General features: G+C 41.2%; 1 protein-coding gene across 1 annotated transcript in view; it reads right to left on the bottom strand.

Annotated features, from left to right (window-relative positions):
- Nucleotides 1–21303, bottom strand: part of arhgap22b (Rho GTPase activating protein 22b) — a 35573-nt gene that overhangs the window by 4078 nt on the left and 10192 nt on the right. The window contains exons 3-7 of the mRNA XM_069664351.1: nucleotides 14900–14987; nucleotides 3880–4008; nucleotides 711–918; nucleotides 486–618; nucleotides 337–410 (exon numbers count right to left, since the gene is read on the bottom strand). Of these exons, the coding sequence (XP_069520452.1) occupies nucleotides 337–410; nucleotides 486–618; nucleotides 711–918; nucleotides 3880–4008; nucleotides 14900–14987 (632 nt within the window). The remainder of the gene's footprint in view (nucleotides 1–336; nucleotides 411–485; nucleotides 619–710; nucleotides 919–3879; nucleotides 4009–14899; nucleotides 14988–21303) is intronic.

Consider the following 21303-nt stretch of genomic DNA (forward strand, 5'->3'; position numbering starts at 1 on the left):
TATGCTGCTATAGACTAAACCGAGCTCCTCTTTCCTCCTCTCTTTCTCCATTAATGCACATTAATGCATGTTACTAACTTTGTAATAAGTTTTTGTGTTCTCTCATCTGGCAGGCTCCTGGGGATAGTTTGTGCTGACCGCCTGCTGCCATGGACCTGCTTGACTCACACCAGTACCATTACTCTTGTTATCTGTTGTTGTTGCTAATTTAAGTCATATTTCTAGTTTTATCAGCAATCAGCCTATGTTGCCAAGTGCTTGCTCATGGTTAAGTTGGCTCTCTGTAAATGATTGATTGAAAAAACATCACAAAGAAACAAACAGCAGTGGACTTACTTGCATATGTACTTGAGGAGATTGTAGTTAGGTAGAGGTAGAGTGCTAACTTGCCTTCCAAGCTCCTGGACCCCCTGATGAAAGACAGACTAGTTAGAGATACACACAAACATACATTAAGACACACACACAGAGTATAGTGCACATACCTCCTCCTCATCTTTGGCCAAAAGCTGTGCACAGGTTAGAAAGTCTTCGTATTTGGAGAAGGGAATGACTGGTTCAGGCAGCTCTCGCAGGTACAGCTTTAGCAAGGATGCCACCGTGTGGACGTCCGTATTACTGCAAGAGAGGACAGAAAATATTCAGCTGGATGTTCTGTCGTTTATACCTCTAAAAACTAGTATGCTCGTTACACTGCCCCCTCTGTCTACCTGTCAAACAGAGGCTTGTCGCCGCAGTCGAAGGACTCCTGCAGCTCTTTGACCAGGTTGGCCTGTCCTGGCATCCGAAAGAGACCCTCCTCATCCAAACCTCTCTCCCTGATGAAGTCCACACACTGCTCCACCAGCAGGGGGGCCAGCCGGGGGCCAAACTTCCTCTCATACTGCACTGTGTCCTCTAAACGCTGACCAAATATCCCTGAGGACAGACAACATTATTATCATCCAACATTCATCCATGTAAAAGCAGCTGGTTGTCTGTGTGAAAAAGACGGGGACGTTGTCTCATTTCACAGTTACATTTAGATTATAATCATACAATAATGGCATGGAGGCAAACTGTACTGTCTGGGGGGGCACCAAAATCAACACAAACCAAAAATTCCTCATAGAGCAAAGTGATTTATAAGTCACTAAAAATATGATTATATTATTATATTTATAATATATTTAATTATATTTATTATTATATTATACCATTATATTATGATTATACAGATGCCTTCTGCCCATTCTCCAACTTCTAGGCAGATAAAAGTTAATGTTATGAAAGTAAGGAACTCGTTTTACATGAAGTACAATCTTAATATGTTTTACTGAGTATTACTGAGTATAATGCTACATTTTAAGGCCCATAAACAGCATAACTGGTTTAAAATTAATCTACAAAAGCTTCCTAACTTACTACTCATAGCTAGTAATATAGGTTATACAGAAAACTCGAACTTGAAACTAGTCAGACTAAGGCATTTAAAAGGGCTTTAATAATTTATAAAGAGCGAATGCTACTTGCAGGCTCATAAGCATTATGGTGAAAATGTGTACCTTAATATAACGTGACACAAAATGTACCTAAAATTTGCCATTTGGTCGAAAAATAATTTGTTTTTGCACTCAATTCTGCATAAACCATGGACCGACGATATGTTGGCAAGACTGTGTAAGATACTCCTCTTTATCACTAAGTCATAAAGTTGTTGGCGCTACCGTTTATTAACTAAACATGTGTAACTGGCTAATAAATAATCGCTATCACTGCTTGTTACCTGTTGGTTGGCTGCAGCAGTCGCAGCTGGTTGAAAGCTCGCAATAATCGATGTAATTCACAGAACAGGAGCTACACAACAGCAGAGAGCGTTTGTCGTACATCCCAAACCCACATTTCACCAAGTTTATCCATTCCGGTTCCGGCATTTGTCTCAGCAGGTATATTAATCCCACATTAAAAAACTCCTGCACAGCGCGAGCGAGCTGCAGTTGAAGAAACTGCCGGAGGACTTCAGAGTGACGGCAGCTGACAGGGGTCAGTCTGTTGTGACCGTGGAGCTGCTGTTAACGACGGGTCTATATGTTGGCGACAGATCTATTCTGGACCGAGAACCGAGAGACAGACACCCTCTACCCGTGAATGTGAGAGGGAGGCTGGACACATGATCCAGCCTGCATGAGGTAACAGATTGGTTTAGAGATTACCACTATAAAATTAACACCATTAAATTTGAATATGGATTTCAATGCTTTTGAATACCTATTACATATATTAACATGGGCGTAGCTCGGTTTTTGGGCCCCCCACACACCCTTGACCCCAACCCCCCTCCATTAATGATAATTAACTAACCACAATTTATTTCGAAATTATTTCGATTTGAAGCAAATCCTCTTTTAAAACCAGACATGCTTGAAATAACACTATACTGTAGGCCTATAAATTAAAGCAACCACATTTTGGCCACCAGGGGGCAGAAAAGACGCTAACTTCTCTGATAGAACATTACGTTGCAACTGTGAAATGCAGCTATTTTATATACTGTAGCATGTTTAGGCAATAGTTTGACCATTTTAATTTGTGTCCCAGCACTGATATTCATTATTCTGAATATATTGTTACATGACAATGTTTGAAAAACAGACGTGTGTGTATATGAAACTTACACACATAAAACTTAAATACAAAATAATAAAAAGTCATATAGGTGTAATAATCATATTTTAGTTATTACTTTGCCGTACTAATGAGACATGTATTTATTTATTTATTTATTATTAGTATTCATTATTATATATTATTGGTGTAATTTCTTATTAGTATGAGCAATGCATTTGGGGAATTGGCTTAATAATCTTACTTTTTATCCTGCAGCAAAAATAATGTTTGTAATGTAAATAATATAATTCCAGTTGATTAGAAGAAATAGAATTTAAGGTATGCTTTCTAAACAACATTGAATCTTGTTAAACAACCTTCTTGACGAGGTCTTCCTGAAAGATTGTTACGCATGTCTTTTAAGAAAACCCAGAGTGTTAGCAATTTGAATGTAAGAGAGTACGTTAAAAGAGATAAAGAATGGATGTACGCAAGGGAGTGGCCTCTCTCTATTAACCTCTTGATTAATCAAACATCACTTTGGCCCAATACTAACCATAATTAGTTGCTACTTAATTGAAACCTGTCAGAATAAAATGAAGTTTCAAATTACACAAGGGATGTCATAGGTTATATCACTGGTGTGTTATTCTACATTTACTGTATGTCCCTATTAATATACCGCTCCTTTGTAACCCGACACCATGCTGTTCAGCTGCTCCTTATGTCCCAGTTCACACCCAGACAGGCCTGCTTATATTTCTGGCCTCCCGTCAAGTACACTTGTTAGACATCCAGACCAGAGCAGACAGGGTGAGAATTAACCACCGGCTCACATGCACGGAGAGGATAAATAGACTTTTCAGGAATAACAGGGATTAAAGTTCACAGGCTAAACTAGATGCTTCATGTTTTATTTATCACAGTGAGAAATGTAGTTGAAGCATAGTGTTTTATTTTTTACTTAAACCAACCGACACAGTTTGACAGCAAACTCTAACTACTTAATCTGACAGGGGAAATGTGATCAGACTCCAGGGTGAGAAATAACTGCAGGCTAATGAAATGAGACACAGTAGGGGCAGGTGATGCATGTCATGCCTGGGCTCAAGTGCGTAACTCATACAGCATAATATAGACACAGCACAGCCTGAGTTTTGCATTAGAGCAGCCTTGAGCTTAAATAGTCAGCCATGAGGTCAAAAAGGAACATCAAAAGAATGACAATCTGTACACGTTTCTCCAGGTGATCGTGTTTCTCATGTTTCAAAAGGTTCAAAGGTTTGGCTGTACCTCCTCCAAACGGCGCCCAGATGACCCGCCGTATGGCCTTGACCCAGTCATCCATGTCTGTCTGGGAGTTGGCCATGAGCAGGAAGGATTCATGGCTGATCGGTGCTCGGTCCTTCTCTCCTGTTCCACCTACAGGGACAAATGAGAGGGAGGATGAAGAGAACATTCAGGTAGAGATTACAGACTGTACAGAACGTTATAGAGCCATTAATTTCCTTAATGGAAGGGTGTTGTATTTGGTAACTCTAGCTGTATTCATGGTGCAGCTGATTTGAGTTAGTGCAAGCACTTAGTAGCCTACGAAGTTAAATTTGGGCACATCATCCGGCAAGTTGTGAAATACAGTCCTACAGAGAGGGACAGGAAGAGACTCAACAAATTGGTCCGATTCTGTCCTGCACTGTTCCCCTTTACTTTACTTACTTTATTTCTAATGATGATTGCTATTATTGTTTGTATTCATAACTGTTTTTGAGCTGTTGTAACAACTTAATTTTCAATGAAGATTATCTTATCTTATCTTATCTTATCTTGTCTTAGGAAATATCCCCTCTGTTTGTGATCACTTTATTTTCAAGTTATAACTAAGAGCTAAGAAGACAAAATCCTGGGTCTGTCAATTGTCAAATTATGATCCTGTTTTAGTAAGTATGGATGCTGGAGTGTTCACTAGAAACTAAACAGTTTCGTATGTGTGTTAATGTGAGGGCATTAATCCCATGGTTGTGCTTTTTTAGGCAATTTTTGTGCTTAATAGTGGTTAAGCTAACAGTCATGTTAGCAAAAATGGACTGTCAAAAAAGTGTTAAGAAGATCGTAATGCTGTTCAAATAGCTTAAACAGCGGTAGTAGAAAATGCTATCACAATACTAATTTCATTCTCAGATTTATGCCTGTTTTTTTGGTCCAACAATGTTGTTAAACTATGTCAACAAAAACGTTTTTAATGAGTGAGTGAGATACTTTAAAGTGCAAAACAAACTGTTGACACCAGGGTAAAACTAATGCCCCATAACATTTTCTCGCCACTAGAGGGCGCCATTACACTGTTTTGCATTCTCTCTATCTGGACTCTTGCCCTCCTGCGGCCTAATCATGGCACCAGTTCACATTTAATGTAAGGCAATGACATGCCTGTTACGTGATCTAGAGCAGCTTTAGAAGAAGAATGAGCCTCATTCTCTTTGTTCATAAATATTTGTCACTTTTTAAACACATAGTTTAACTGACACAAGAATTATAATGCATCATCAATTACTTAAGCTTGAGACAACAGTGTTTGACAACTTACAACAACAAAAAATTCTAAATATATTTGTATAATTATCCTTGAATATGGTCTGCTCCACATTTGAATCCTGTAATCTGGAGAATGTGTCATGTGTTTCCCGTTTGTCTGAGCCATTAGTGTTGGATAGTGTTGTTGCCACAGTCACAGTCATTGTTGTCACAGTCATTTAGCTGTGAGGAGGGAATCCAAATATAAACAGTGGTGCCATAAAGCTAAGTGCCATTGTCACCCAGCTTTGCAAACTCACACTATCATGATGAACAACACACCATGGTCTGTCTTCAGATGTGCTGAAGAGTCTCGGAAAGAGTGAGCTGAAATAGTAGTGTTCAGGGGGTGCATGAATAATAATGAGTAATATAATGATAATACATGAGTGCTTCAATTTGCCCTCAGAAAAAAGGCCAATTAAAAGTGTGATTAAAATACAGACAAGAGCAGAGACACCAAGGAGCCATGCCACATCCATCACTTCCTCTTCAATGAATCATGCCCTGATAAGAGACACACGCATAGACACACACGCGCCGAGCCACTTGAAATCAATCCCAACTTAGCCGACAGACACCAAAACTATTGGAACATCCAAGCCTGGATTGCTGCAGAGTACAAAGATCCCTCAGGGAGCCAATTAAGATAACACTGACTGCAGGCTTTACAGAGACACACTTTAAACTGAGTTTCCCTCTTCCATGCTCAGCGATGAATTCGATTTCCACTTGGCAGTCATCAGACAGAGGTTGACATTTGAGCTGGCAGAGTTTTAGTCTGTGAGCGTAAAGCTTATACTTTTTGAGTGCCTGACATTTAAGAACTGAAGCTATAATTCTGCAGCATCATAACGTCAGTTCTTAAAGGTCAGACTGCTGTCAGATGCCATTGAATGGGACATGAGGACAGGAAAGAGAGCTGGTCCTTTTTATAATGCTGAACTGCTTTCTGAGGTCATGGTGTGAGTTTATAGACTTCCCAGCTCACGTTTTTGATTGGCTGTGACACACGGCCGGCTAACTAGTTCTTTTAACAAAGATGAAGCAAATTTGTGTTAGCATTCAACAGCCAAGTAGTTTTTGCATCTGTATTTTGACAAATATATTATATATATATATATATTGTTCCTTGCATATATACATTGATAAAGTAAGATTGACTCAATAGCATCAGTAATTAATTCCAATCCTTGTCACGTTCCTTCAGCCTACAGTTTTTGGAGTTGTTTTCTATCAAGCAACAACTAGCTTAAAGTTACCGCTAACCGAACACGTCCAGTAGTCCTGTTATCACTATTGTTCCCAAACTACAGTGAATTAGACTTTAAACTATACCGGACTGAGCACAAAAACATGTCTAGATATACAGTGAGTTAATGAGGAAAAAAAACACAAAGAGAGCGTTTTTACAAACATAGCATAGCCTGTTTACTCAATCTTCAATCTGAAAAATGGAATCTGATGTTAACTTGTTAACTTAAAAAACCTGATGATCACTGAGTAAAGGTTTAGAAATGGCTAACGTTAGCAACCCAACAAAGTGATCACAACATACAGAAAATTAGCAGACTTTGAAGTTAAGACAGGGCTCATGTCTTGTTATTTGCCGATGCGTTCCTCCTGTTTGCAAGAAGAGGGCCTTTTCTTTACGTGTGTAAACTGTGCCAAGCTAACATTTCCTGGATAAGTCTGTCAAAGTTTGCTGAACGTATCAAGTGTTTTCAGAATAAGTAACTTTTTGGCTAGCTAGCTGAACATGCAGGAAGTATTTATTTATTATTATTTTTAGCTTTTTTAAAAAAAACAAACATAAATAACAAATGGTTGAACAAGCTTAAGGAAAAGTTTGAATATGCTAATTAGCTGTCTTGCCAAGGTGAGATGAGAAGCCCATAGCTCTCTCAAACCTGTGCAATCGATGCAGCTACAGCCAGGAGATAGTTAGCCTAGCTTAAATGATAAAGCAGCTAACCTAGCTTTGTGTAGCCAAGATATTCAAGCGCATGGCCCCTGTTAAACCACACCTTGTGGATATTACCCTACTTTTTAAATGGAATATTCCAATGATATAACATGTTATTAGTGAGCTTTAGCGGTGCCTGTACTTATTTACCTTTGGAGGAGCCAGGCTAGCTGCTTCCCCCTCTTTCCCAGGCTTTATGGCAAGATAAGCTAGTTGTCATCAAATCATCTAACTCTCAGTATATTTCCCAGCTCTTCTGGCCTATCAAACAGGCGTGCAGTTTATTACTCTGTTTGGTGTGTGTTGTCCCTGAGGCCATGTCCTCTATTAATAATGCGGCTGATGATTGGGCGCTTCAAATTGGTTGGGGATTAACTATATGCGACCTCCGTGCTGCTTGTTATGATATACGAGAGAGACAGAGACAGACAGAGCGAGTTAGCAAACAAGTGAATAAGTGAGACAGAACAATCTTAATATATCCTCCTGCACAACTTCTACTACCTGATACTTAGTATTTACAGTATGCAGTCACTCATAACTACATGGTGATCTACCTTTACGTGTAAATAGACAACATTAGTTGTTTGCACACCATTTATGTAACGATCAGTTCATGAGAATCAGTTGTTTTGACCAAGTATGACATGTTGTTTTAATACTAGTTTACGCCAGCTCCAAAGTAACATCATTCATATTACAATGTATCCATAGCATTGTGTAGATGAGGTTAGTTTTTCAGGACAGTGATGGTAGCAAGATTTTAGCCCTTGACTCTGTGCAGAAACAAGAGAGAGAGAGAGAGAGTTGTAAAAAAAAAAAGTATAATAAACATAAATAAAATTCATGTATGAAATTGGCCAGACAAAAGATTCTTATAGATCACCTCCTTAGAGTGCATGAATACTAAACCACAACAAAGACAAAATTACTGCCTTGCCTTACAGCCACTTTCTACATCTGACCTTGTGTTTTTCTTCCAGCATGCACTGCTGTAGATACAACATATATTTCTACTGTAAGTATGACACACTATACAGTGGACACTGAACCTGTAATGCTGTATCAGTAACTGTGTGCAGCTGACCCTTGATCATGCAGCTAAACTTACCTCCAAGAAAGGTATTAATTAGCTACTTTAAATAATCATTTTGGTCTCCAGATATTAAATTGAATACCAAGATTGCAATAAAGTAAGTTGTCTGAACTTCCACTGTTGCATTCAAACATAAAGTCACTCTGCTGTCCATCTGCGTATTGCTGAACCATTGAAAAATATAAAATAAGTTAGTTAAATTGTGCAATAATTTCAATATATTTTGCAAAGAAGAATGAGCTACTATGTTAGGCACAGTGCCTTTCATACAATGCAAGAAGCCACCAATCAGAGTTTGTTGTTAACAACATTTCCATCAGTCTCAAACCTGCACAAGCACAATTGCTCCACTACACTAAAAATCCCCAGCATCTGTTTCCCGTTACCTTGGAGATGTTGTTTCTTCAGTCTGTCCGGCTTGCAGCACACCGGCCCCATGTCTGAGTGAGCGGTGCAGGCAGGAGCTGGGACTGGCTCTGGCCTAAAGCAGCAGCATGAACCGGCTTCTCCGTTACCACTAAGTCCACTTGGAAGCAGATCAGTACGCAGGTAGCACCGACGGCCAGAACCTGCCAGTGAGGCATGCTCGATGCCAGCGCGAACAAAACCCGTCAAACTAGTCCCACTTCTTGCACTTCACTCATTTATTCTGTCCATTCATTCACTTCTTTCTTCCTGGTTCTTTCATTCAGCAGTGTGGGCAGCAGGTCCGTTCCCTCAGCCCCCCTGGGGAGAAGCAAATCCCTGAGGAGGAGTATAACAAGACTCGCTCTCTCTCTCTTTCTCTCTGCCCTTCCCTCTCTCTTCTGAGTGTGTGTGTGTCAGTGAGTGTGTGTGCTGTAGCAGGGTGATGGGCTGTCCTCCAATCTTTGCCAAACAAACTTACACATAGAGAGGGAAAGCAGACAATGCCAATCAATGTCTGTGAGATACAGGCAGTACAGACTTTGAGTTCTTCTGTGAGTCAGACTCTTTGCAGGATCATATTGTATGAAAGTCATATTATTGTGTGTTATTCTGTGTTGCCACTATCTATGTCGGATTGCTACAACCCATTCAAACTTTAACAAGTTTAAAAACTTTCATCTGCTACAAGACATATATAAGACATGGTTACAGCACATTTCACATGGTTAAAGTCAAGTGTCCCCCCCAGGCTCCATGTCCTCTTCTAAACTGATTAACAAGCACAGACATAACCTTCTAAATATTAACCAAACACAAGCAGAAGCTGTCTCAGGGTGTAATTGAATGCAGACTTAGTTGTTCCAAGCGAACGTAAAAATCCAACATATATTGGTTAATTGTACACCACACCTAAGCAGACAAAGACATAAAGAAGCTTCAAAGGTGATAGAAAATCTGAGAGTCCAACTTTCTCTGTTTGATTGACAGGTAATCTCAGGGAAGTTGAAAGACATGACCACACTTATCACAATCATCTGCACTTTATATAGAATTATAAATTCAATAAGAATATTAATATTGCATTTTTTAAAAGATACATTAAGCACTTGCTTGTTACTGTTCTGCATTCTTCATACTGTAAGTCCAACTTAAATGTAATATGTAGGCCTATGTGATGTTTGGTTTGGTGTAACGCATTGACCAGCATCCTGTGTATACAATACACAGTATACAATTCTCAGAATTAGTTGTATTCAGGCTACAGTACAGTATGTACACGTGGCACTATCCCATATTTAGTGTGTAAGGTTGTAAGCCTACCTATGTGTATGTGTATACACAGCAAAAAAATGTAGCTGTGTCCAGAGGCTGCATCCTTCAATGGACACGGTCTACAAAGACTGCGTCATTCGAAACCTGCGTAGACCGCTTATGCCGAACTGAAATGAGACGGTCTGGTCTACAGAGGCTTTCTCATTTTGCGTAACCCTTGCATCACAAAGCGCAGCTCTGGTTGCCTAGAAAGGTAGCTAGCTGGCTCACTAACTATCTAACGTAACTTACGTCACGTAACTTAACCTATCATTGTAAAGATAATTTAAAGTATCAAGGCCCCTTTCGTGTTTTAATATTTGTATCGCTAGCTATTGGATTGAGTTGAAACCAAAAACCTTTACATTTTAAAGTGTATTCCTCGGCCGCCTCAGAGTCCGCCATCTCATTTGAATTGGTGAACAAAGAATCTCGGGATACGTTGGGCCTTTGAGGACACATTTGTCAGCCGCATCTGAAGGAGCCTTCGAAATGGGACAGCCATAGATGCATCGCTGTGACGCACTGCGCCTCCAAATTTGAAGGATGCAGCCTGAATTGGGACACAGCTATGAAGAGTAATATAAGTCAGTTAGATGTGAGGATTGGAACCTCTCTCTCAACGGTAATTATGAAGCTACAGCTAGCTAGTGTGCTGTTCTCTAAGTTTAGCACAAAGACTGGAGGCAGGGAGAAACAGTTAGCCTGTGTATGTCCACAGTGAAGCAGCTAACTAATACCGCTTAATTTAGCCTAACAAAAACTTAGCTTATCATACACACACCACAGTATGAGCTGCTGCTAGCTGTTTCCCCCCCCTGCTTCCAGTGTTTATGCAGTGTTTATGCTAGGCTAAAGAGGTGTATTCCCCCCAAAATGTCGACCCCTGTGCTTTAAAAGGGGATCAGAAAATCTCTTTCTTCTTGTCTTAAAATCCAAATAGCTAATAGCATATAGCAATATGCTCTCTATATGCTCTCTATATGCTCCCATGTGCCTCTTTCTGTCGGTTTTTAAGGCAAAGTGTCAAAAACTTGATAAAAATCAGACTCAACTGAACCTAATGGCCAACACATTCAGTCGTGTGAATGTGACAGAGTTTAGGGGGGCGAGGGTAACAGTGAGCGTGTGGACTCTTGAACTCTGATGTGGCTTTGCTGTTCTTGCTGAAGTAGCCTTCCATAGACACAGAAAGGTCCTGTCTCTGTTAAAGCATGCATGGACAGGGTGGGAGTGTGTGTGCTGCCTAAACAGTTAGTCCACAATAACGAATTAGCAGAAGCTGTCACGTTTGCACAGGCACAAGTGTGTGTGTGTGTGTGCTGTTTTCCAGATGCCTTAATTGCTTCACACTACCACAACAGAGGGCTTATAGCCTTCAGCCAGCCGTTAAATACAAAGAATATTTAAAAATACTCAGTTATTTACCCATTTCCTTCGTGCCTACAGGCTCTGAGACTGATTCAGCCACAGGCACATGACCGGAGAATCGGCTTTGTTTGGGTGCACTGCTCGCTCTGTCTGCTGTAAATACAGATAAAAACCATGGTGGGAGTCCAATTTTTAATTGCATGCACGCTAGGCTGCTGCTGCTATTTCACCCAAATGCCAAGAGGAAATTACAAGGAGAAGCTGGCCGAGCTTTGTGTTGCTTTAGCTTCCAATAATCAGTATTGAAGAAAGAACTGACTGCCAGGTTAAACTGTGATATGTTGAATCTGTTGATGGAGGATGAAAGCACACATTGAGATCTGTTCACCAGCTCTGACCCCGGGATTGTGGGTCTTTATGAGATTTTGATTCAATGATGATTTCACATTTTTCTACCCTTGAAAACATCCAATCGATTCTTATTTCCGTGCAGAAAAACCTTTTTCTCATGTCAAAGGTCAATTTATGAAAGTAAACACATGCCTAATGTGTATAGCTTTGGATAAAGGAGTGCACTGTAGAGATTGAACACTTATTTATTTAGACAATGTGTAAAGGGCCACAGCATCTTGCAGCTGCTATAAATCTTTTATCTACCTTTTCTAAGATGACCAGGAGCTCCATATCTCCACAATAGACATGAACAGTGGATTAACCCTGTGGCTGCAAACAAGCAAGCACACTGTCTAACAAAAGCAAGGTCTATCAGTCAATGACACGGCCCAGGTGAACGGCCAAGGTCCCTGGGCTTCTTAGAAGGACAAGGCTACTTTTACAGTGGACAAAGGAGAGCTGAAAGCGAACTCAGTGGCTTCTTTCCGAACCCATCTGACCTTAGATTGAGAGTTTATCACACAATACAATATCCATCTTGCCTCTTAGATGTGTTGTACCACTTCAAACAACATAGTTGGGCCTTAAGCACTGTGCTTGCAAATGCTTCCAACATTTGCTGAATCATCTAAAATTCGTCTTTAGGCTTAACACAGTGATCAGAACAGCAAAGTGCCAAGGACAGTTTCCAGGCCTGTGAGATCAAGAGTTTGTACTAAACCATGAAGAATTAAGTAATGACTCATTGTGCTCTTACTTTAAGGACTGAATAGAAGCATAAAAGAGTGCGACGCGGTTCTTTTAAAGACTGTTTATTGTGCTTATTGCTAATGAGTGTTTTGCTCGAGCAGGATGAGACTTTCCTTGTCACTCCTTCCGAGCAATCTCCGAGCAATAAGCTGCTGTCTCTTTAATGTTTGGTAACAATCGCCTGGTGTTGCTCCGGATACAACTTGATGGTTTAAAATAACGGGAGGAGGCGCTTACTTTTAACACAATAAGCCTATAACAGAGTGGAGAAACATAGTCACAAAATCTAAAAATAAAAGCATTAAATAAATCTTTCTTCAAACTGCTTCCTTTTTTCAAATCCTTCATTTCTTTGCATTTTTCCCCCTTCTGACTGTTTTCCCTCCCTCTCCTCTCCTCTCCTCTCTCAGCGCCTGCAGGCCCGGGTTCTCACCCCTCTGCTATGTTGACCGGCCATAAACAAAACACACAGAGACTCGCAGGCCTGTCAGCCATTCTAAACACAGGGAGAGACCTCTGAGCAAACACTTCCAGAATGACAGATTGATAGAAAGCTAGAGGGATGGACTACACTGTGCCCAGCTGCTGACTTGCACTTTCTATTGTTGGACTTGATTGTGACGTTAAAGTTATAGTTCTGTGGTGTCTGGGAGAAAGCTCTTAAATCTTCCACTGAAAGAGCCTTTTTCTTTATAGGGCCAACGTTCGAAAAGATCCAATCGTAACACATACCAACACACTTCAAGACGAGTGATAGCCGCAGAAAGGTTCTGTGAGGTCAATCTAACCAGACTGTTCAGCCCCAGGCGAACCCCCTGTGTAACACATGAAGCATGACGGCTCACTAACAGCGCTCAGATCTACAGGCTCAGAGCAGCTCGACATGATGGAGAGACCGCCGAGTCTTTCCATTTATTTCACGGTTCTGTTTGATGGAGCCAGAAATGTAATACTGGTTCCTGTCATGTCCTCTGCTCTGAGGTCATACCATGTGAAATACGGAGACTGACCGCTACAGCCGTCAATACTTGGCTAATAGCGCCCTCTGCTGTCTGAATACAGAATAGCACCCAGAGAATGAAGGTTATTATTCTGCACTTTTTCTGATTTACAGAAATCTGATGTTCCTACACTAAAATCACTTTTTAATTTTAGATAATTATCATACATTACACAACATTTTTTATATTTATATAATTTTAAAGCCCTCACTCATCACTGTTTGTTATATGCACGTGTCGGATGGTCTGCCTTGTCCACACTAAAACACTGGTGTATTCTTATTTACAAGTCTATTATAGGTATGCTTCACTCGTACCTTCCTAAGAGTAATAAGTCCTAAGAGAACTGAACTGGGGAAAATGCGTTAAAGTTTGCTGCTCCCTTTACATGGAACGGATTACAAAAAGACCTGGAACATTTGTCTCATTGGAGGCCTTTGAGGTGATCTTGAATAACTTTGAGGCAGGTACATCTGGCTGTTGGTGTTCTGCTTGATATATTTATAACTGTGGTTGATTTAGACAAAGTTTGACTGGTTTTTCTTGTTATTTCATGTCTTTTATTGTATTATAGTCATGTATCCTGTATTATGTTTGTATGTACGGCTGCTCATTGTTTGTCAGAAGCTTTGTTAATGTGCTGCTGCCTGTCTTGGCCCGGAAGCTCTTGAAAAAGAGATTTTTAATCTCAAAATCTTTTTTCTTGGCTAAATAAGCTTTAAAAAATGTCAGTTTTATGTTTTATATTGCTGGTTGGATTTATATTTTAACTGTTATAGTTTTTATATTTTTAGACACTTGCTTTGTTTGTTTGTAAAGTGTTTTTTTAGTATAGCGCAAAAAATAGAGGCACAGTTTTTGGAAAATACTCCCTCTACCACCTGATTCGCCTGTTTTTGGACCAAATATGAAGTCATACAATTGTGAACATACCACCCGCTGTTGGCTGTCTTAAATGTTTTTTTAGTTCTTGTGACAAAAATAATGATACTCACTGCTTTATTTTGTATTATATTGTATATGTAAAGGCCCAACTAGGGGCGAAAGTTGAAACTTAGCGAAAGCTATAAACTCTTACGTCGTCTCTCTTCAAATAAATAATTTCAGAAATCCCCAGACTTTTAAAAAATATTTTTTTCGTAAAGGGTTTTTAAATTAGTGTTGAGCTACAAATCCCGCATGATAGAACCACAACTTCCAAACTGACATTACAAATCAGATGTGAAAGTTTACATTGCACTTAAATCATGAGAGCAGTAAAAACGCAAGAGCAACACTAAAGTAACTTATAGGTTATATAACTAACTTCTATAGGTGCATAGCCAAAATCAAACTTCATGAAATAACTCAAACATACACAGTGACCATACCAGTGTTTTCCGTGTGTTTTCAGAGGGATGTGATGTGTTCAGGGGCAAGAAGTAATACGAGGAGTGGAGATCTCACCTGGTACAATCTCAAAAAGGTGTCTTCCTGGTTCGTCTGGATTAGCAGTGAGCTCGTTGACCTGACATCCCTGCAGAGGTATACAGCCCTGTAACACACAGAGAGAGAGAGAGAGAGAGAGAGAGAGGGGACTGAATGTGAAATATCAGACTGAAATAGAAGAAACCTCTTTCAAGGGGTCTGTATGTCTTAACCCTTTTAGCTTCTGTTTTTTATCATTGCACACCCAGCTGTCTTTTTACTTTATAATTATATTCATCTGGGGCTAAACAAAGTGATGCAATGTCCTTTTCTTTTCTTTTTTTTAAACATGGTTTGTATTGACTTTGCCTTTAATGGAAAATAACTTTTTCTGTTGGAATACATCAGGCTTTGGGTAATATGCAGCTACTTAAAGGGCCAGTTTTTTCAGCCTCAGTCCCATCACACTATTATGGGGAGCTAATGCCACTATGGAGGACGCTATCCGCTTCTCCAATGGGCCCTGGAAAACCTCCGCCGTCATCTGGCGGAGGCCAGGGAGCTCGCGACACTACACTTCCTCAATCTAGGACGCCCGCCTCCGATGTCATGTCTCGTCCAAAAGCGTCAGATTTTTGAATGGTATATTCTCGTCGTATTTTGGGTTCTGTACCGCTATGACCCGTTGCCTTCAGCGATCAATGTCTTTGACTGGAAAACGGCAGTGTTCCACTCCAGCATCTATCGCTGGGCCGTTCCTTTCAGAGGGAGGGGCGCAATGCATGCTGGGTGTTGTAGGAATGTAGAAAGGGCGAAACCACGCGCTGTTTGTACAACTGTCTCCACAGCTTTGGTGCCAATTTCAAATATTATTGCTTCTATCGATTACAGAGAACACCAGCTTTGACTGACAGTGGCTTTATCCAGGGGAGAATTACTCCTTTAATGTTGTTATCCCAGTTTATTGGTCACTAAAAAGCTTTTCTACTATCCGGTTTGTGACTGGGCTGCACAGTGGTGCAGTGTTAGTGTTCACAACTGGAAGGTTCCTGGTTTGTATCCCGGTGCAGACATAGCGGGCCTTTCTGTGTGGTGTTTAGCACCGTGCATGTGTGTGTTCCCTCTGGGTAATCTGGCTTCCTCCCACAGTCCAAAGACATGCTCGTTAGGTTAATTGGTGACTCTAAAATTGCCCGTAGGTGTAGATGTGAGCATGAAAGTATGTTTCAGCCCTGTGATTGGCTGCGGGGTTTATCAGTCCAGGGTGTAGCCTCTCGCCAGATGACAGCTGGGATAGGCTCCAGTCCTGTTTGAATCTTCTGACTCCTTGCAGTCTTCCTCTCATCCTCCCTCCCTCTTTCTTCCATCCTATCACTCCTCTCTTAACCCCTCTGAAATTTTAAGCAGCTCCTCCTGTGATTGAACAGGGACCCACACAGATTATCAGAATACATTATCCAGATCAATACCCATTTAGCCCTGAGAGCCGAGGCCAAAGTGAGCTGTGAAGACATGCCAGCGTCTGCCGGTCGGCCCCGTTAATCCGCACGCTGGCATCCTCCATCAAACGGGGGGGAAGAGGAGCCTGCCAAATCACTTCAACCAGAGGGCCGGGCTGTCGCCAACATTAGTCGCCATGGCAACAAATGGAAGGGGTGGGAGCTGTGGATGGATGGAGCACAAGGGCAGGGCAGTAACCGAGGGGGGGGGGAGAACTCCCTGGGGTGCTATGTGCTCGGAATAACAGGAGTAGCTGGCGGGGGGATGAATGAATAAGAGGAGGCAACACGTAACCTGAGAACACAAATCACACAGCCAAGCAGAGTGAGCTGAAAACGCAGGTTAGGTAGCAGAGTTTGTCTTAGTCTAGGTCGTAGCTGCGTGACAGAGTGACTTTGAAGAATAGACCTCAATTTGTTGCAAATAAAACTGGCCTGCATGCACGAGCCTTCAGCCAGCCGCACACAGATGTGGACACGCCCAGTTTAACCTGGTTTGCACATTAATGCCAATCATCCTCCTGGACCAGAACACCAGCCCGGACCCTTCTCACTTTCATCTTCCACCAGCGCCAAAGCTTACATATTACACATTGGTATTTATTGCTGCTACACTATATGCAAAGGCGTTAAATTGAGGCACATTAACACCTCAGACTCCTCTTGTTTAAACCCAGCCATGAAGCTCTGACCAAGCCTTCCACCAGCTGTCCGCTCACATTTAAACATCTGCAGATTCTGCATCACAGTCAAAGAGAAAGCAGCAAATCACTGACAAAACCAGACTTAATGCTCAGGAGCACCATCTTGTGAGAAGGCTAACTGAAATGCTAACACTATATCCACCAAACATAATTAAAATCACATAAATTTGGGACCAAGTTTAAAATGTTATTCTGTGGATTCACTTTGCTTTGTGTATCTACTCATAAAGCTAATTTTATAAATACAATGTGAGGTTGAACATGGCTTGGGTTTCAATATTTGACACCAGATAGATATGATTTAAGACTAATTGAATGCTGCACTAACCACAAATTAATATATATTAACCAGAGGTGGACAAGTACACGACTTCATTACTTGAGTCAAAGTATAGATACTTCTGGTCAACTATTACTCCAATACAAGCGAAGTTGCTCAGTAAAATTATTACTTCAGTTAAGTACTCCACTTACTTTTATTACTTAATTACTTTTTAAAAGAATCTCAAAACATTGTATTTTCACAATGCATGAGTGTAGTCAAGAAAACGTGGGTGTACATTCTGCTATGTGACATTTACATTTCACACATGCTGCAGATTTCCAGGTTTGCAGCTCCAGAATAATAGGAACAACCTGATGATCAGGGAAAACAGAGCGAACATTTAAAACAATACGAATCTTTCTTCAGTTAGACCATGGGTGCTCAGGTGGAGAATCGCCATCCTTCTCTACCGTAGCCTTCATCTCCACCTCTAAATGAACCGCCTGAGTGATGTTTGCTTAACGTTCAACCATGGAGACGCGCGAGGCGCAGGTACGACAATACCACTTAGACATACCACACGCAGAACTACACGAACACAGTTTATTGTGTTTCATATTTAAGAAAGGAAAAGAAAATTCAGTGGAGTCAAAAGTGCGATTTATGTTGTTTTATACGTTTCCCCATAAAATAATACTCAAGTAAAGTACAGATGCTCACAACATGAAGTGAATTTACTTCACTACTGTATCCCTGATATTAACAAAGGATTAAATGACTATTCCTAATGTTAAAGATCGCTCATGAGAGTTATCTCCAAGTCTACAGTTTTTATCTGTATTTTATCCCCTTTAAGCTCATTGTTTTTATTGTCTTTTATAGTCATAAGTAGTTAAATATAACTGAATATTGTAATACCTTGCTCTAGAGGGTTAGGGTTAGCCTGAATACAAATAACCCTTATAATGAATAACCCTAACTAAAAATAGTAAACTAACTGTGTGACTGTGATTATTTTCATAAAGCTGTGGTATGGTAGCCTGTAGGGACACTCTCACACACGCACACATGACAGGCAAAGAAGGAGAGGTTAGCTGTCAACACTTATTTAGCTCACTGCGTTAATACCTCCTTAAAATACAGTTAATGAACGTACACGCCGTTTCTTCTGTTAAAAAACGACACCAGCTGGGCCCAGAGAAAAGACTGACACTGCAGAGACCGAGTCGAGCAGGTTTGGTGAGAGTTTCACAGCAACTGCTGCCAATGTTAACGGCGGCGGCGTTGTCATTGCTATGGCAACAGCTCTGAAGCCGCACAGGCTCCTGTCCTGTCCGTGCAAGGCACCTGGAACTAATGACCTGGATGGTTTACAATGCCACAGCGATCTAGGGGAAATTCGGCTTCCTGTTTTTCCCGGACAAGTCCTTTGCAATACTAAACGTGCCTTTTCTATGTTCTACTAATGTAAGCCTCCGTGGCTTGAGTATTCTGTCACGGGACTTTTGTCTTTGCTGCCGCCGTTTCTCTGAGGAATGAGGGGAAGTAATACTAACGAATAAAGGTGCGCGGTACTGGAATTAATTATTAGGCTCACAAAGCATGGAACATCACAGGCACTTACATGCAGCTGTGGGGCAGCGTGTATGAATGCCCAGCAATCCCACCACACTACAGACCTCTCTGTGTTTTAATATACAGTATATTGTTTGATTGACAGGTTATTAAAACCTCACATTCAGCATTAAAGATGGCGGCCCAAAAAAGCCTCTCATGTCTGAAGACCTTACAACTTTATCTTGGTTTGTGTGCCGTCAAGTGAAGCTAGAGAGAGTCATTTTGTATTCAGAGCACTAATGATCCCCTCCTCCACCTGCCACCACCGCCCCCTCCCCCCGCCCCATCACCTCTGTGTTTGTCTTGGAGCGACAGAAATCTATTGTCCGGTAACTGGAGTCCATTTGTTTCACACTGGATTTAGCCCAACATGATGAAAGGAAAAAGGGAACCTGTATAGATCCTTCTCCTGTATTGCCCTCCCTTTGACCAATTATCACATCTTTTCATCTTGATGGAAGGGGGGTGGGTCTTGTAGCGCTTCAATGATTTGCCTACATACCCCCTCCCTCCCTGTAAACCCCCACCTCTCCCAGCCAGCCACGAATTTCCGATCGATTCAAAGATTGGAGGGAGAAAAAAAAAAAGTCCAGAGTGACACTTTCTCACACATCCGGCCCTCTGAGGGGGAGGATGTGTGTGTGTGTATGCATAAGTGTGTGTGTGCGCTTCAACCATGTGTGTGATTTGAATCAGCGGGGAGTTGCAAATCAATACAGGCTGGATGGGTATTGGCAAGCTCTGATTAAAGAGAGTCTGTCAATCCTTCAGTCATTTGTTCCTCACATAATGGAGACGGCGAGGAGGAGAGGACGTCATTCTGTGTGTGTGTGTGTGTGTGTGTGTGTGTGTGCTGACAGGCACTGACAGATAGCGATGGCAGACGGCTGCTTGGTTTTATTCAATGAACAGCCGTCATGCAGAGTGACGGATCAATAAAAGTGTTGCGATTTCAGCCAGGAATGTAAAGAGATTATTATTTTGCTCTAAAGGTCGTGTGTGTGTGTGTGTGTGTGTCACAGACCTGCCCCTGCTGTCTTTTGTTGTTGGATTACATCATCGCCTCATGTTACCACTATGTAAGCCTGTCAGCTACGATGACGGGCCATCCCAACATCATTTATATGAGTGTGTGTGTGTTTGAGGTCGTTCCAGGACAGCTCGTACTTCCTGCGAGCTCTTCAAAAAGGGGAAATGTGAGTCAGCACCTGGCCACAAAACACATCCCCTCATCACAGGAGCAACGGGATCGATTAGAGGTTTAAATATTTTTATAATGGAGCAGGAGACCAGGCGACACAGGCTGCTGTGAGTGCAGTGAGTCATCCTTGCTACTGTGTGTTTTCATCTGTTGTCAATATGAAGCATTAGCAGAAGTCGCTAGTTTAACGAGTGGAATGTTACATGACACAGTAAGACGCAGGTGTAAAACATAAAAAAAATAATGATGGCTGGATTCAGTTTAGCTGCATTAAGTGCTAATACAAGTCAAACAGTGTGCTGTGAAAAGTATCTAATACAAGCAAAAGTGACACTGAGTTTATTGTTGGGGTAAAGGCGGTTTATCTTTATATTCATCCTTATATTGAGATAGAATTTTAGTAAAGTAAATGGACTGGGCTTACATAGCGCTTTTCTAGTCTAGTGGCCACTCAAAGCTGCTGTTACATTCACCAATTCACACTCTCTTTCACACACTGATGGCAACAGCCAAAGTGCCAATCTCTAATCAGACCCGACGACTGTGCCACTGTTCATTGTCTTACCCAAGGACACTTCGACATGTGACTGTAGCAGTCAGGGATCGAACCCCCAACCTCCCGATTGAGAGACGAGCAACTCTAACACTGAGCCACAGCCGCACCTTTAATGTTAAGTCAGACACACTTAACATTAAATGTAAGGCCAATTAACAGACACGTATTTTGAGACCATTGGTGGAAATCACACATGGTGAAAGAAACCAAATGATTCTCAAAAACCAAAGATGTTGTCTATTTTATTGCATTTGTCTGACAAGCTGACATGCACAACAACACAACTTGACTGCCAACGCCTTAAGATTGCTACAAGCGGTCGACATAATCGAAGACATTGACACTGAAAATGTGTCATTAATGTTTTAAACTGACGCAAGGTTTTTCATTGTTTTTCTTCTGCGTCATGAGTCCGACTGTGTTCACAGTGAAAGTATCCAAAGGCCAGAGGCTTCAAAAGTATGGGCGTACTTCAAAGGATCACAAAAACAAAAAGGTGGTTTGTACCCTGTGCAAAGTTTGGCTGGCATACCACAGCAGCTCTAAGAGAAAACACACAGGCGCTGTTCTGGATGATGGACAAAACCACTGCAAGTGTCTA

This window comes from Semicossyphus pulcher, unplaced genomic scaffold (assembly GCF_022749685.1).
Source record: "Semicossyphus pulcher isolate SPU_LCO1_2020_fin unplaced genomic scaffold, fSemPul1.0.p SCAF_16, whole genome shotgun sequence".
Classification (NCBI taxonomy): Eukaryota; Metazoa; Chordata; class Actinopteri; order Labriformes; family Labridae; genus Semicossyphus; species Semicossyphus pulcher.